The sequence below is a fragment of the Anarhichas minor genome, unplaced genomic scaffold (assembly GCF_050575085.1).
Source record: "Anarhichas minor isolate MPS153535 unplaced genomic scaffold, ASM5057508v1 ptg000058l, whole genome shotgun sequence".
Classification (NCBI taxonomy): Eukaryota; Metazoa; Chordata; class Actinopteri; order Perciformes; family Anarhichadidae; genus Anarhichas; species Anarhichas minor.
The window spans coordinates 2920028-2934144 of NW_027466504.1; the positions used below are offsets into that span (position 1 = coordinate 2920028).

At 40.6% G+C, this 14117-nt stretch overlaps 1 protein-coding gene and 1 long non-coding RNA gene across 7 annotated transcripts in view; one reads left to right on the plus strand and one right to left on the minus strand.

Moving 5' to 3' along the window:
- The window catches only part of fbxw4 (F-box and WD repeat domain containing 4), a 53821-nt gene that overhangs the window by 34933 nt on the left and 4771 nt on the right, over positions 1-14117 (plus strand). For 3 of the 6 annotated variants that reach the window (XM_076076636.1, XM_076076638.1, XM_076076641.1), the window contains exon 7: positions 9833-9973. In XM_076076636.1, the coding sequence (XP_075932751.1) occupies positions 9833-9973 (141 nt within the window). Of the gene's footprint in view, positions 1-9150; positions 9225-9832; positions 9974-10819; positions 11852-14117 lie in introns of those variants that run through there. The other 3 variants (XM_076076639.1, XM_076076640.1, XM_076076637.1) reach the window with 2 other exon arrangements.
- On the minus strand, positions 11716-13489 carry LOC142932653 (uncharacterized). The gene is made up of 3 exons (XR_012947510.1): positions 13319-13489; positions 11895-11982; positions 11716-11790 (listed from the first exon to the last, which is right to left on the minus strand). It is a non-coding gene; the product is annotated as an uncharacterized LOC142932653 (long non-coding RNA).

Consider the following 14117-nt stretch of genomic DNA (forward strand, 5'->3'; position numbering starts at 1 on the left):
TATGTAACTTATGTACTTATCCAGCGCGTATGTAAGGTACAAGCATACTTATTTTAACCCAAACCACAACGTTTTCTAAACCTAACCTAGTAATTTTGTTGCGTGAGTAAACGTAAAAGCTAGTCAAACCTGCTGTGCAAGTTTATTTTGAGAAGACACTATGCAAACAATTGCAGACTATCACTCAGGAGACCACTGTTGGTGTCCCATGTGAAACCAAGTCAACTTTTGACTTATTTTACTCATTTATGTTACGTATCTTACGTACTTAACAACCAGTTACATAAAGCGTACTTGCTTCATGTAATTAAGGTACTTATTTTAACCCAAACTATGATGTTTTCCAAAGCCTAACTAAATTGTTTTGTTACGTAACTAGACCTCAAAAGTAAGTAAACCTACGATGGAAGTTTATTTTGAAAAGCATGTATGTATGCATGTAACGAGCGGAAACCGTCCCTGACACGTCCAAAACAGCCGCTAGAGGGGAATCTATGGCTTCATAGTTTGAAGCGTAGGGCCAAGCGTTGATATTGGACCGAGAATGTGTTGCTCATTAATGATCTGTTGCACCAGCCTTCTTTTGGCCATTTTTCTAAATGTTTTCTCAAACTGGAAGTTGATTTAAAATATGATTTTACTGTCAAGAATTTTGTGAATGGAGAATACTCCACAATGTGTCTGTTGTGAGGAAAAATAGCTTGTAGACAAACCAGCTTCAGCCACTGCAGATATCTTCTCCTCCCCTGCCATGACACAGCACCGTCAGCCCCTACACACCCACCAGCATTAAACTACACCCTGTGTATTAGCGCAACAGCATGTCCCTTTGATCCGACAAGCACCTGAGCCAAAACACTGTTACACCTGCAGCGCCAAACAACGGCTGGCAAGAACAGCTGCTGCCGCCACCGCTGTCAGGTCACAGCAAAGAGGCCGCAAACTTCCAGGAAGGATTCCAGCAGTCACTTCCTGTCTTTGTGGGAAGAGAATTGTGGCGGGAACGTCTCACTGCCAGGTCTCATAATTCTTCCTTTTTGTCAAATCACATCAAAGAATTTTTATTTTACTTTAGACGTGCTGTTTTACAAGTTTCAGTTGGGGCTCAGGGAAGAGCAGAAGTTAAACATGCTGAACGATAAGTAGTTTTTACTCCAAGATTTTTTTAACCAACTGTAAAACAACTACAGTTTTGGTCAGGAAAATTCTGATGTTTTTCGGAAATGATCCACCCATCAACCATTTCCCCGTTGTTGGGACCGATTGGCTAACCGCAGGTTGAAAAAGCTTTGATTTGATTGATTTTAATTTAATTTAACACTTTCTCTTATTCTCTCTGTTGCAATCAATTCTGTCTTTTTTGTTCTTTTTTCATCTCGGCGGCACAAAGAGCTCTTATGATCAGCCGTGTAGAGGGGGTGGGGGATCCCACAGAAGTAGCGCCATTGGAGCAGCACCCCGACTTTTTCACAGTGTCTTCGCTCATGGCTAAACACAGAGGGGGTGAAGACAGCATCAAAGAGAAAGGACCCTGACCATCGTTCCCAACTCGAAAAAGTCCCCACTGTTACTTCAGAAAAGGAGCCCTCCTTTTTTTTTCCACAATCAAATGGCCAGGCTGGGATTCCTCACATTCCTGACACTGAAAAGAGCGGAGTGAAATGTCGGGGTGGACGCTCTGTTATACAAATTGCAGCAGGCATTGTCTTTGCAGTGGCGCGCACATATGCAAACATTTTTTTTAAAAAGGTGGTCGTTGTCGATGCGCCCCTTCCTCTCCACAAGGAACGCTCGCCTTCCTCCCGCGGGGAGCTCAGAGGTGCCGGGTAAATTGGGTTGACGTGCAGCAGGTTGCTCCCCTCTTGTTTGTTTTAGGGAATAAAAACCTCAGCGGGGAGTCTTTTCTCTACCTGTCTGACGGCTTTTGACGAGAGGGCCTGTTTTCCCAGTGCGTCCCCCGGGCTCCTGTTTAGAGCTCAACCTCCTAAACACACATGCACACACACACACACACACACACAGCTTTTCTTTGGCCGTCCCCACCACTAAAGGATAATGCCTTCAGCTTCTTCTATTTTTTCCCTCGACATTGTCAGTTCATTAATGATTCCTTTCACAACTCGTGTGTGTGTGTGGCCCCTATAAAGCCAACCTGACTCCTGCAGAGAAACCAGACAGGCTTAAATCAGGACTTAGACCCTGTATGTCACACAGCCAGCAGCCCCTTCATAACAATCACTAAGTCCCCCCCCCCCCCCCCCCCAGCCCCCAGCAGGGCCACTAGTCTGCCCATCTCACAAAGTAGCTGCAGCTCAAACTGCAATGATTCTCGTGATTTGCATTTGAATCTTTGTGATTTTTATTTTTACATGAGGCTTAAAGGATCATTCTCATTAGGTTACACTCTGGCTCCTATTCTTTATAGTTTGCCATTGTGTGTTCCTGTTACAATTACATTGTAAATCCATCAAAATTAAATAATAGTATTACTTTCCATATATATTTTCCAGTAGACTGTCTTGTCTTCATCAGGGTGGTATTTGGTTCTTAGTCCATCAATTAGCCACGTGACCCATGATTATAATGTTATGTATACCTAGTGTTTATGGTGATTTATAAGTTAAGTAATTCAATATGATAATGTATCATCTTACAACCAGACTGTATATAAGAAGTGGACGTAGTCATTGTGACATCACCCATTGGTTTGTAGACTGCCATTTTGAAGCATCCATTTTGGCGATTTAGCCGTCACCATCTTAGATTACGGCCAGCGCCATTGTTTCGCAACCAATGAACGGAAGTTACCATATTTGGAATGCAGAGGAGTGACGTAGTGACGCCATGATAGCTCGCGAGTAGTTTTTCTTTTTGACACTAAGTGGGCGGACCCAGTCACCATTGTATAACTACATTTAATTGGTTACAATGCACGTCTTTGGATTGGCCGGATATCAATCTTACATAACTGATTATTTGTATAAACATGGGACAGAGTTCATGATTTGTTCAAAAATGTTACAAAGGTAGTGGTTAGTACAAACGAGACATGATGTGAAGATATGACAGTTAATGATTTCCTAAAAAATGTTAGAAGTGATCATTTGTACAAAAATATAACAGGTGTGATTTTGAACAAAATACACAATCATTGTTAATAATTATTGTGAGGAATAATTAACATTGACATGTGATCACACAGTCTCTTCACATATATTATTATTATTATTATTATTATTATTAAAAGGTGATCTGTGCAACTTTGTTATTCAGGAAGTTTGTATCAAACAAGTAGCTCTTCGTACTACTCAGTACCCTTGAAGTAGCTCTCAGTTTCCAAAAGGTTGGTGACCCCTGCTCTAAATGGACCATAATCTACTAAATGAACATCATTCTGTACTTGAAACTAGATATTCAAACCATAAAGTCATGTTTACAATGTTTACTGAGGTAATAAATCAAGTGAGAAGTAGGTTCATTTTCTCATAGACTTCTATACAATCAGACTTCTTTTTGCAACCAGAGGAGTCGCCCCCTTCTGGTCAGTAGAGAGAATGCAAGTTTAAGACACTTCCGCATTGGCTTCACTCGGCAGAATCGGAGGTTGCCGCCTGATTTCAATGGAATGATATCGTGATAAAATCATATGTTGAGATATCGTGATGCACAGCTCCGTCGTCTAAATTGATAATAAGCACATAACTACAATTTCTCAAACTCTGAATAGATAAAAATTCTGTAATATTGCGATAATAAAGTCGTAGTTTAATGCGAGTAATTCACTTAGGTACACAATGTTACCTTCAGAAGCAACCGAATCAGTTTATGGTGGTCTATTGTAGTGTTTAGTAATAGTAATGGTTGCGAATGAACCAACCCTGTCTCCTAAAAATTACGTTCCCCCAAAACTAAAATGCATTCTCAATTACGTTTGACTAAAAACGTATTTTCTCCCTGATTACGTTTGTGTTTGACGTATTACAAATACGTTTCTAATCAACATTTTAACACTTTAACCTTTTTTTCCCTCTCCATCACCGCCTCTCATTCTCACTATTACGCGGTCAGAATACTACCACAACATGCCGCCTGTCTCCGGCAGAAATGCGCTCATCCAGGCCGAGCAACGAGGAACATTACGCGGCTACAATACCTCCACAAAGGCCCGCGTGTAAAATCCGGGAGTAACCGTGACTCTCTTAAGGGTTAGGTTTGGGTGGGGACGTGGCTTCCTAGTGGAAGTTATGGTTAGGGCAGGGTTAGGGTTAGATGGATACAAATAAATAAAATATACCTCCATAACACCCCGCCACTCTCGGCTCATACCTCCCCAGCAACGAGGCACATCACCCGGCCACAATACCTCCAGAATGTCCCCCGGGTGAAATCCGGGACTTGGTTTTATGGTTCCGAGTGGCGGGCGCTCACCCATTGGCACCGGACGCGAGGTCTCCAGGCGCCCCTGCCGTGAGGCACCCCATCGTCAGGTCTGTCAGCCCTCGGAACAGGCCGCAGGGCAACAACTTGTGGTTGGCGGGGGTAGAGGCGAGGCAGATCACAGAAAAATAATAAAGACTAGAGTATGGCAAAGATATGTTGATGAGAAACGTATTTGTAATACGTCAAACACAAACGTAATCAGGGAGAAAATACGTTTATGGTCAAACGTAATTGAGAATGCATTTTAGTTTTGGGGGAACGTAATTTTTAGGAGACAGGACTGGAATGAACAATCTCAGATCACACGTTTAACAGAGCACCCTCAGTTAGTTAATGAAAATTCATAATGGCTAGAACTTTCCAAAGTCCGTAAAAGATCAAGTGTTTTTTCTTGGCTAATCATTTACTGTTTTGCCACTATAACAATCTTGACTTAACTCGCCTTTCTGACCTGGTTCTTCCTGCTCTTGCTTTCTTCCTCTCTGTCCTCTTCCCTCCCTCTTTGCACTGACAATCACACACAAACATATCGCATTCAGCTTGATAATTAAAAGATGCATAATCAACAACAAATCAAGTGTAACTTCTGAACACTGTATTTATAAATCAGAGCCTGCATGTCCCAGAAGGAAGTTCTGTCTTTTCAGAAGGTTAATGCTTTGGCACAGAGCTGTTGAGATCCGGCCCCCAGTAATTGAACTTAATTCCAATAAGAAACCAGTATCGTGTTAAATTTCGCGGATGACGTCAAACAACAAATTCGGTATCCACATTTCTACATCTTTTCTAATTACGACCAATTTGACACAAAGTTCTCTGTCAGAGCATTCACAAATTTGATTTGTTAACATTATCAATACCTACTTCTTCTTTTCCTTTGCATTGGCGGATTTCCAACCTTAAAGGTGCATTGCGCCACCTACTGTAAGCCTACCGCAGTGTGTAACATCATGACTTCATAAAGGACGCCGGATATTATACCATTTAAAATAAAGTCCTTTGAACCTGCAATTATATGTCCCCTGCCTCTAACAGACAAGTTCGCAAAATGTATTGTTAGAGGGCTAAAAATGATTTCAGAAAATAATAATAATTGGCCTAAATATTACTTATAATTATTAGTGTTTATTCGGGGTGTTGAAAAAGAGTGTAAAATAACCAATGGAGCAGACACCATTTAGTAGACTGCCAATTACTTCTTAACTTCAAGGATAACTACAAGAAGAACACTCCTGGTTAGAAAGTCTCGTGTTTGACCCCTCCACCATCCACCCCTACCTCCTCCCTATACGCGGTCTTTCATCAAAACATCTGTCTGTCGAACCTGGGGACTCATGTATCCGCTGATACAACAGATCCAAATTCATTGAGTTGTTGCAATGCGCTGTTAAGAGGTCGCAGCCATTTCACGTATTTCTTTGAGATCCGACTGCTTACAACATAATCCTCATACAGTGTGGCGTCACTACATTTTCCCACCGATTCAGGGTCGATGACTTTAATAGTGACACGGGCCAGCTCACACCCTATGATGTTCTTGCGGAGTGCATCGCCAACGCTCTGAGGACGCGCTCTGCGCGCCGGCTATGACTCAGCCAATCGGCTATGACTTTAGAGCCTGCTTCAGGCCAGACCCAGGTATTCAACATTGCTGGACCCAGACAAGCCATTAGAGAGGATGGTCAGAGCAGAAACATTGCGCCGCATGCTCACTGACAGATGCAGTCATTTTGACAGATTACACGCTCATGCCTCCATCCTGTAATCACACGCGACCTCATAAAAGCCAGAGACCTACCAATTTGAGAATCCCTGCTGTTTTTGCGCTGTGATACAGCTCGTTCGCATGGTGCTATTACCAGCTTTAAGATCCCCGCGCAGATGTCGGGTCCGTTTTATGGAAGCCCAGCTTTTATTTTTCTTTCATATTTGGGTGTTTGTAACTGTTTTTGACTCTCCGAGCAGATTGTAATCATCTTGTTTGAAGGATGTTCGAGGGTATGGGGTTTTGAATTGAATTGAGGATCTGTTTTTAGTTAGAGTGGCCCGTGCTGTGATGGAGACATCATTATTTAGTTATGAATGAACAGGCTCGTATCCCTTCGGCTTGAATGGGTTTCTTTTTGTGTTGCATGCGCTAAGCTCCTTGGTTTTAGTGGTAAGGGGAAAATGAGGGGTCACTACCCCACACAGACACAAACTCAGCCTCATCACAGACTCCCCATTGGCCTGGGCTTAGTCATGAGACCCTGGCAATGAGAAAGCTCTCACCCAATAAGGTGCCCTGTGGGGAAAGCCCTGGTCCAATAAGAAGGCCCACCTGGGGTAAGGCTGGGGGATTACCAGCCTGAGCCTGCGGATTGAGCTCCGGGGCGAGGGAGGCGGGGCACGAGTCACAGCGCGGGGGCTACTCGGTCGCCAAGGCTGGCGGCCTCCTTTAAATGGTTGCTATGGAGCAGGTATCAAACGTGCCAGAGTCGCACACAGTCACGGTCATGGAGGGTATTAAGTGGCAACAAAGAGACAGTTATTCTGCAATAATCCGCCCTGCTGAGTGCAAGTTATTCTCCAATAATCAAGAGGTGAGGAGCAGGCAGGACGGAGCTGTGATCACAAGAGCATGGTGCTGCATGGAGCTTGACTCACGCGCACACACACACACACACACACACACACACACACACACACACACACACACACACACACACAGGTCACACCACATCAACCCAGGCACACAAACTTTATTTATCACTTGTACATATCCCCAGTCCCACACTCACTAACTCAGACCGGCTTTGTCAGTGTATATTCCAAGTTACCACAATTTTGTTGAAAACGTCGCTGAAAACCAATCAAGACAGCAATGATAATATTAGTAACTACAAGGCACCTGCACATCTCAGCCAAGGCCAATCCACTCCAAAATGTATGTTATGCCATTAAAATGTGTATATAATGGTATTTATATTTTCCAAGTATTTGAGCAAATATGTCCAGGATTCCGCCCATTGTATGGTCAGATCGCTCCAGCCGTCTGTTAACCTGAACAATTAAAACATGTAATTATGACATATTTGAGATTTGGAGGATTTGACAGTTCAGTGTAAACGGTGAGACTATATGCATGTGATAATGTGATAAAGTTTCTTGGTTTGTCAATAATTAATTAATATTAATTAATAACAGTTTCTCATTTGATTTTTCATAGAATGTCACCACATATTGATGTCAGCATATGAAATTGCACTGTTTTAGGGGATTAGGGAATTGCCCAGGTCTACAATTTTCTATAATGTGAAAAATAAATTGTGGAATCAAGTTGCTGAAAGGTGCACAAATAGGTCATTTCCAACCTACAGTGTATGTATGACACTAGATAGACACTAGATAGATTGATAGCTAGATAGCAGTCAGGCATGTATTCAGTGGGTGTCTGGGGTCTGCCAGGGTTAGTCCCATGTCACCGATTCCATTTGTGATCTTCAAGGAGAGGATCTAAAGGCACAGCCAGTGGGAGGTCAGTGTTCGTTTTTGGGAATCTCAAAATTCCTCCATGCTCTTTGCAGACGATGTGGTTCTGTTGGTTCGATCAGTCCGTGACCTTCAATACTCACTGCGGTGTGTTTGCATTCAGGATGACAGTCGGTATCTACAAGGACGAAATGGCAAATTGTGTCGTCCGGCTTAGAAGCGAGTTTCTGCTCCAACTAAGCGAGTTCAAGTATCTCGGGGTCTTGTTCATGAGTAAGGGTAAGAATTGATGGACAAGTGGATTTGTGAGTTGTCAGCACTAATAGGGTACTAATAGGCGTACAGGTCAGATGTGGTGTACAGCCACCAGTCGATCTAGCAGTGGCGGGCCGTGCATTTTATACCTGGGCCTTCACTGCTGTCCTGCAGCTGAAATACCACCTTATAACGTCACGATGGCACCACAGCTACGGTTATTATTCGTTTCTAGGGCTGTGACAATATAAGTATTCGTATTAAACCGTTCGGTATGAGGCTTAAAAACCGAACAATACATTTGAATAATACTAGTGCATTTGGAAAATGCAGAAGCTTAAATTGTAGGAAATATAATGTTTTCTGCGCTCATGTAGGAGACAACGGTCTGTGTGACCTCTGAACCGGAACAAAAAAAAACACAACAAAAAACAGCTGGGGCTCCGCAAGTGTTCTGGGAGGCTACGCTAACTAGCTTAATGGGAAAACAACAGCAGCAACACGCATTCTGCTACACACTCAAGGGCCATTCAGATATTAGATGTAAAGGAACAAACGCAGTTGATTTACCAAATGCTGTTCACTTAAAGACAAACTCCATGCTCCTTTCTTTGTTGACAAAGAGTTTAATCCCAGTTAAATCCCAACTCACAAATCCGTTTCTCCTCCTCCTTCAGCCATTGAGTGTTAAAAAAACAAAGCTAGGTAAAAATAATAATAATCTACACTAAGCAACATTAAAAAAATGTCATAATTTCTTCCATATCTTTCAATTTCAACTCTTACTACTCCGACTAAGCCTCTGCTTTTAAATTTTGTTTCACGACAGGAATGGTAGATAGATGTAACATACGGGATCAGGAGACATACCATGCCTTAATTATATTCCTCACAGTAAATGTGTGTACATTCTTTTTAGGTACTGTGTGATACTAAATGCATTTGAAGTGGCTTCACTAGATGTGTTTTTTTTTTTTAAAGCAGAGCACGGAGCTTGTCAGAACATTCCTGTGCTGTAGTCACTCACAACAATCTCCACATTTTAGCTAAAGTTAAAGGTAATTGATTTAACCAATTAAATCAGTAACTGTTTGTGAATTCTTTATGGGCTGGGAGAGTCAGTAGCATTCCCATCCATCCAAAGATGCACTGTATGGTTTCCTCTATAGATCAGCATTGACAAAATATCTTCTAAACAAGTTTGTGTTGGATTTAGAATCAAACCAAATTTCTTTTTAGTTTAGAGCTCATGATTATAGTTCGCTTCATATTTATTCTCATTATTATCTACTCAAGATCTTCATTGTCAGTGTTTTGGTTCAATTTAAAAAAAAAGAGTAAAGAAGTAAAGAGGTAGAAATGAAACACGAAAGTATGGTTTACATTTGTACTACCTTGTGATTTGTGTTAATTGTTAGAATAAATGTTATAGAAGTCTGTTTTAGGTTAAACGTAATACATTTTACATGAAGCCAAACTAGAGAAACAGTGTTCTCCATTAAATAATTGTCACATTTATTTATTCGTTCTTGAATTCACATGTAGGCATATGTGGTTCCCGGATGTGTCACATGTGAATTATCATATCCCAAATGTGAAAACACAGATTTCACATGTTCATTTCTCCTCTCTTTTCACCATCCACTTCCCCTCCCTCCCCCACCAGGTCGGAGTGTGTTTGCAGTCTGGGCTCAGAGTTTCGTCGCGGGGCCGGTGTGTTGGACATGGTGTTTGAGTCTCCGTTCCAGCTCTTCACCTGCGGCTATGATACCTTCATCCGACTGTGGGACCTCCGACTCAGCCCACGGTACGCCACCATGGTGATCTCAGTCTCCCTGAGACCTTGTAGGATCTGTTTGTTAAATAGTGACACCTACACACAGAAAAATAAAGGTGCCATCTGGAACCGAAAATGGTTCTTCGGAGTGATGCCATAGAAGAACCATTTTTGGTTCCACAAAGAACCTTTCCGACCAGGGTTCTTTAAAGAACCATTTCCTTAAACGGTTCTTTTAAAGAACCCACAAAGGTGCCTTAAAGAACCTTCAAAAAATGGTTCTTTGAAGCACCATTTCTGGTTCTTTGAAGCACCATTTCTGGTTCTTTGAAGAACCTAAAGACAAAAAGGTTCTTTAAAGAACTATTTTCAAAAAGGTTCTTTATGGACCCAAATGGTTCCATAAAGAACCCTTTTCAAAAAGGTTCTTTATGGACCCAAATGGTTCCATAAAGAACCCTTTTCAAATGGTTCTTTAGCTAAAAATGGTTCTTCCAAGGAATAAATGGTTCTTTAAAGAACTGATTTTTGGAAAACGTGATTTTTTTTTTTACATTTAAACAGCATAACAATGGAATCAGGGTTCCCACTCTTTTTTAGAGATCATATTCCAGGATCCTTTCTGTGATGATCTATAAAATCATATTTTACATGCACGGAAATGATGGCAAAATTGATTTGTGGATAAAAGAAACACCTGTAGATGTACTGCACTTCACTTTATTGTCAGAAATCAACTCTATACAATGTAATCCATGTGCTGCAGTGTCCTATCTAAGAAATGTTCAGAGCATTTGCCACTCTCTGCACAGCTACAGGTACTCGTGTGTCCAGCTTCAGGATAAATGCCTCCAAAAACGAAAATGTTTTTTTCAGATGATAGAGGGCCAACACAACACCCATGGCCAATGAACCGTCTGCGTCTTCATTGTCCACCATCATTTTTTGTCCATCCACTGCTACAAAAACATCTGTGCCGTCACTCGGGGGCTTGCCATCGCTGCTGCTCAGGACAATTGTGGGTGTTGGGCTTAGTGGTTCCTGAAACAAAACATTTGAAACTTAAAGCTGTATTCTGTAATGTTTAAAGATCAAAGCTTTCTGATATGCTTAGTTGCACATAAAATGCTAGTTTGTTGAGATTAGATGTCATATTTTTGAAATTGCTTAATTTTCTGAAAATATATTTCCCTTTTTTAAATAAACAAATTCAAGTTGCCCCCCACAAACACAAATGACGAACCTTATCTATTGCAAAGAGCTGTGATGCATTTTCTTTGAAGACCGATGGTAGGAGGAGTATGGCTGCATTCACCAACAGGCCTGCAAATGACAAATCATGTTTCAATAAATGTCACAATTCTGATTCTGCAAAGTTTTGAGACTATCATACCAATTTCCTCAGGAGTGTTGATTTGGATAACAGTATCTAGGTAAACGTCAAGTCAACTTTTTAGAGCACTTCTACACAAAACACAGTATATGGGATATTCTAAAAGGCTTAAAGGGAAAATGGATCAATGAGGCAAGAAAAAGTATTTAACGTTGATTAATAGTTTTAAAGTTATTTATTGGTTTGAAATTATTTGGCTACTTGTAAAACCATCTTGTTGTACATGTGTTATATATTAGATAAAACACTCACCAAGATTGGAATAGAGAAGCAGGTGAATTATTTTAAGACCTCTGCAGTAGAGTGTTGTTAAATATAGTGTCTTCTGTACTCTCTGGAGGCATTGGCGAATGATGACCAAGTTAGGCGTCATCTTTTGGCACTCCTGCTTCATTGTTGCAATATGGTGGCTCGTACTTCTTTCGTCGTCCCCAGCATCCATTGCATCTGTTTGCTAAGTAATAAACAATGACACAATTAGGACTGAGCTGGAGCATGAAGTATGAAGCATAAAATTCAGTTTAGCATTACTCTTTTAGTCAATGAGAAAATACTTACATATCCAGATCCATAACTTTCCTTCAGAAAAGGGAAGTTGAGCAGGACAGACTTAAAGAGCTGCACATACTGAATATGAGACGGATACCTGTAAGTTTTCAAAAGGAACAAAACACAAGGCGTTATACAAGATTAACATTCCAGATCAGCGCAATAAACAGAGATACCTAACTCAAATGATCAGAAAGAGCAGGTAAAGGTCTGCAAATGTGTAGTTTGTCATCATGATGCATAGTTTTCACTATGGCATACAGACCTAAAACTTGATTAACAAGGAAACTTGTTTTACAGGCAGATAACATGTCATTACTGTTATCTGTAATCAATAATGTGTATTTACACAACATTCAGGAATTACTTTAAGGTCCACATAATTTATATAATCACAAAATGTGGCACATAGTATACAGCTTCCTTCAGTTTTTACAGCTCACTAAGCTCTGCGTGGATCAGCTCAGCTCTGTCTGACGGCAGCCACAACGCCGCTCCCTCTCTCTCGCTCGCCCACTCACTCACATCGCTAGTTTACCGTTAGCCAAAACACTGGCGGTGCCTAAAATTATCAAGACTGATCTTCATCAGTTGCTAACGCAGCTTTCTGACCTTAACTTGTAAGCTACAGTTACAAACACACGTTTATTTACTGTCTTACCCCACCAGACAGCTCAGCTGTCGGCCGCTGACAGTCAAACATGGAGTCCGAAGCAGCTCTAACCGAAGGGCATTTTTTAACGTTAGCTCTCAACAATTGGAAATACTCCGTTGACTAGCAAGCACAAAATGGTAGCGTTTTCAATCGTGGGCAGTTAGCTAACATAACATTGCATTGAGTTAACTGCGCATGTAGCAATGGCATCATTTTTTAATTGGTAAAAAAGTTTTAATAAAGAATATTTGATAGCTAAAGTAATTAGATAGTTCACATCTAGACATACAGTAACATTAACCGGTGTTAGTTAATCAGCTAACGCTAATGACATTTTACATATATTTCACAGGCAGAAGCATAGCCCCTTAGCTAAATTACGGTTAAATATATTTTCGCGCGCTATCTAGGCTAACGATTTAATGTTAGCTAGCTAACTAGCGTTAGCTTCAGCCAACTAGCTAGCAGACAAGCAAAGGCAATTAACTAACGGTCAAGTTACCGTTAGAAAACGAAATACATGCGAAATGAACTCATAACGGTTTCAACAACCTAAGGATTGTTGAAACTAAAAGTCTAACATTACCTCAAAATCCACAAATATATATATGCGGCATCCACAAAACGAGGGAAATATGGCGCTTCCAGCCAAGCTACAGGCACCAATACTATATATTCGATGTAGACTAGCTTATTCAGACACTCGAATAACAGATGGCTGTGACATGATAAAAAAGAGCAATAATTTGCCTGTAATAACCAAGCTTCCAACACTTACCTTAGACCGACCACTGTTAGTTGCGGGCGACTGGTTTGAAAAGACGTTGGTCTGGTCAGTCAGAGAGATGGACGACTGTCACTTGGAAGTAGGCGGGGCGGACACATATCTCATGATCGTGATTGGTGGTTTATGTTGTCATTCATGACTTTCCCCTTAGAATTTTCTGGAACACAGCTATTAATATATGTGTATATATGTGTGTATGTATATATATATATATATATATATATATATATATATATATATATACTATACAGTCACTTTTATATATATATGTATATGGATATATATATATATATATATATATATATATATATGTATATATATATATATGTATATATATATATATATGTATATATATATGTATATATGTATATATACATATATATACGTATCACTCATAAAGTGCTAACTACCCCACACCCAGATCATGGCAAGATAGTTTTTTTTCTAATTTATCCCATCCCCCACGATTCAACAACTCAAACATGAATTAAGAACCCTTTAATATCCCAAAGAACCATTTAATACCCCAAAGAACCATATGAAAAACATGTAGAACCATCCAACAGATAAAATGGTTCTTCAGTAGGGGATGGTTCTTCGTGGAACCACACGGCCTTTTAAAGAACCATTTAAGAACCTTTTTTTTTCTGTGTATACAGTGCATCTACTGTACAGTGCTTCAGACCTTTACCACACCATGCTTGACACCAAATCTACCACTGAGGACACTTATTATGGGAATTCGCGGTCTTAGCATTAAACACTTGGGGAATTTACATTCTACCACAGC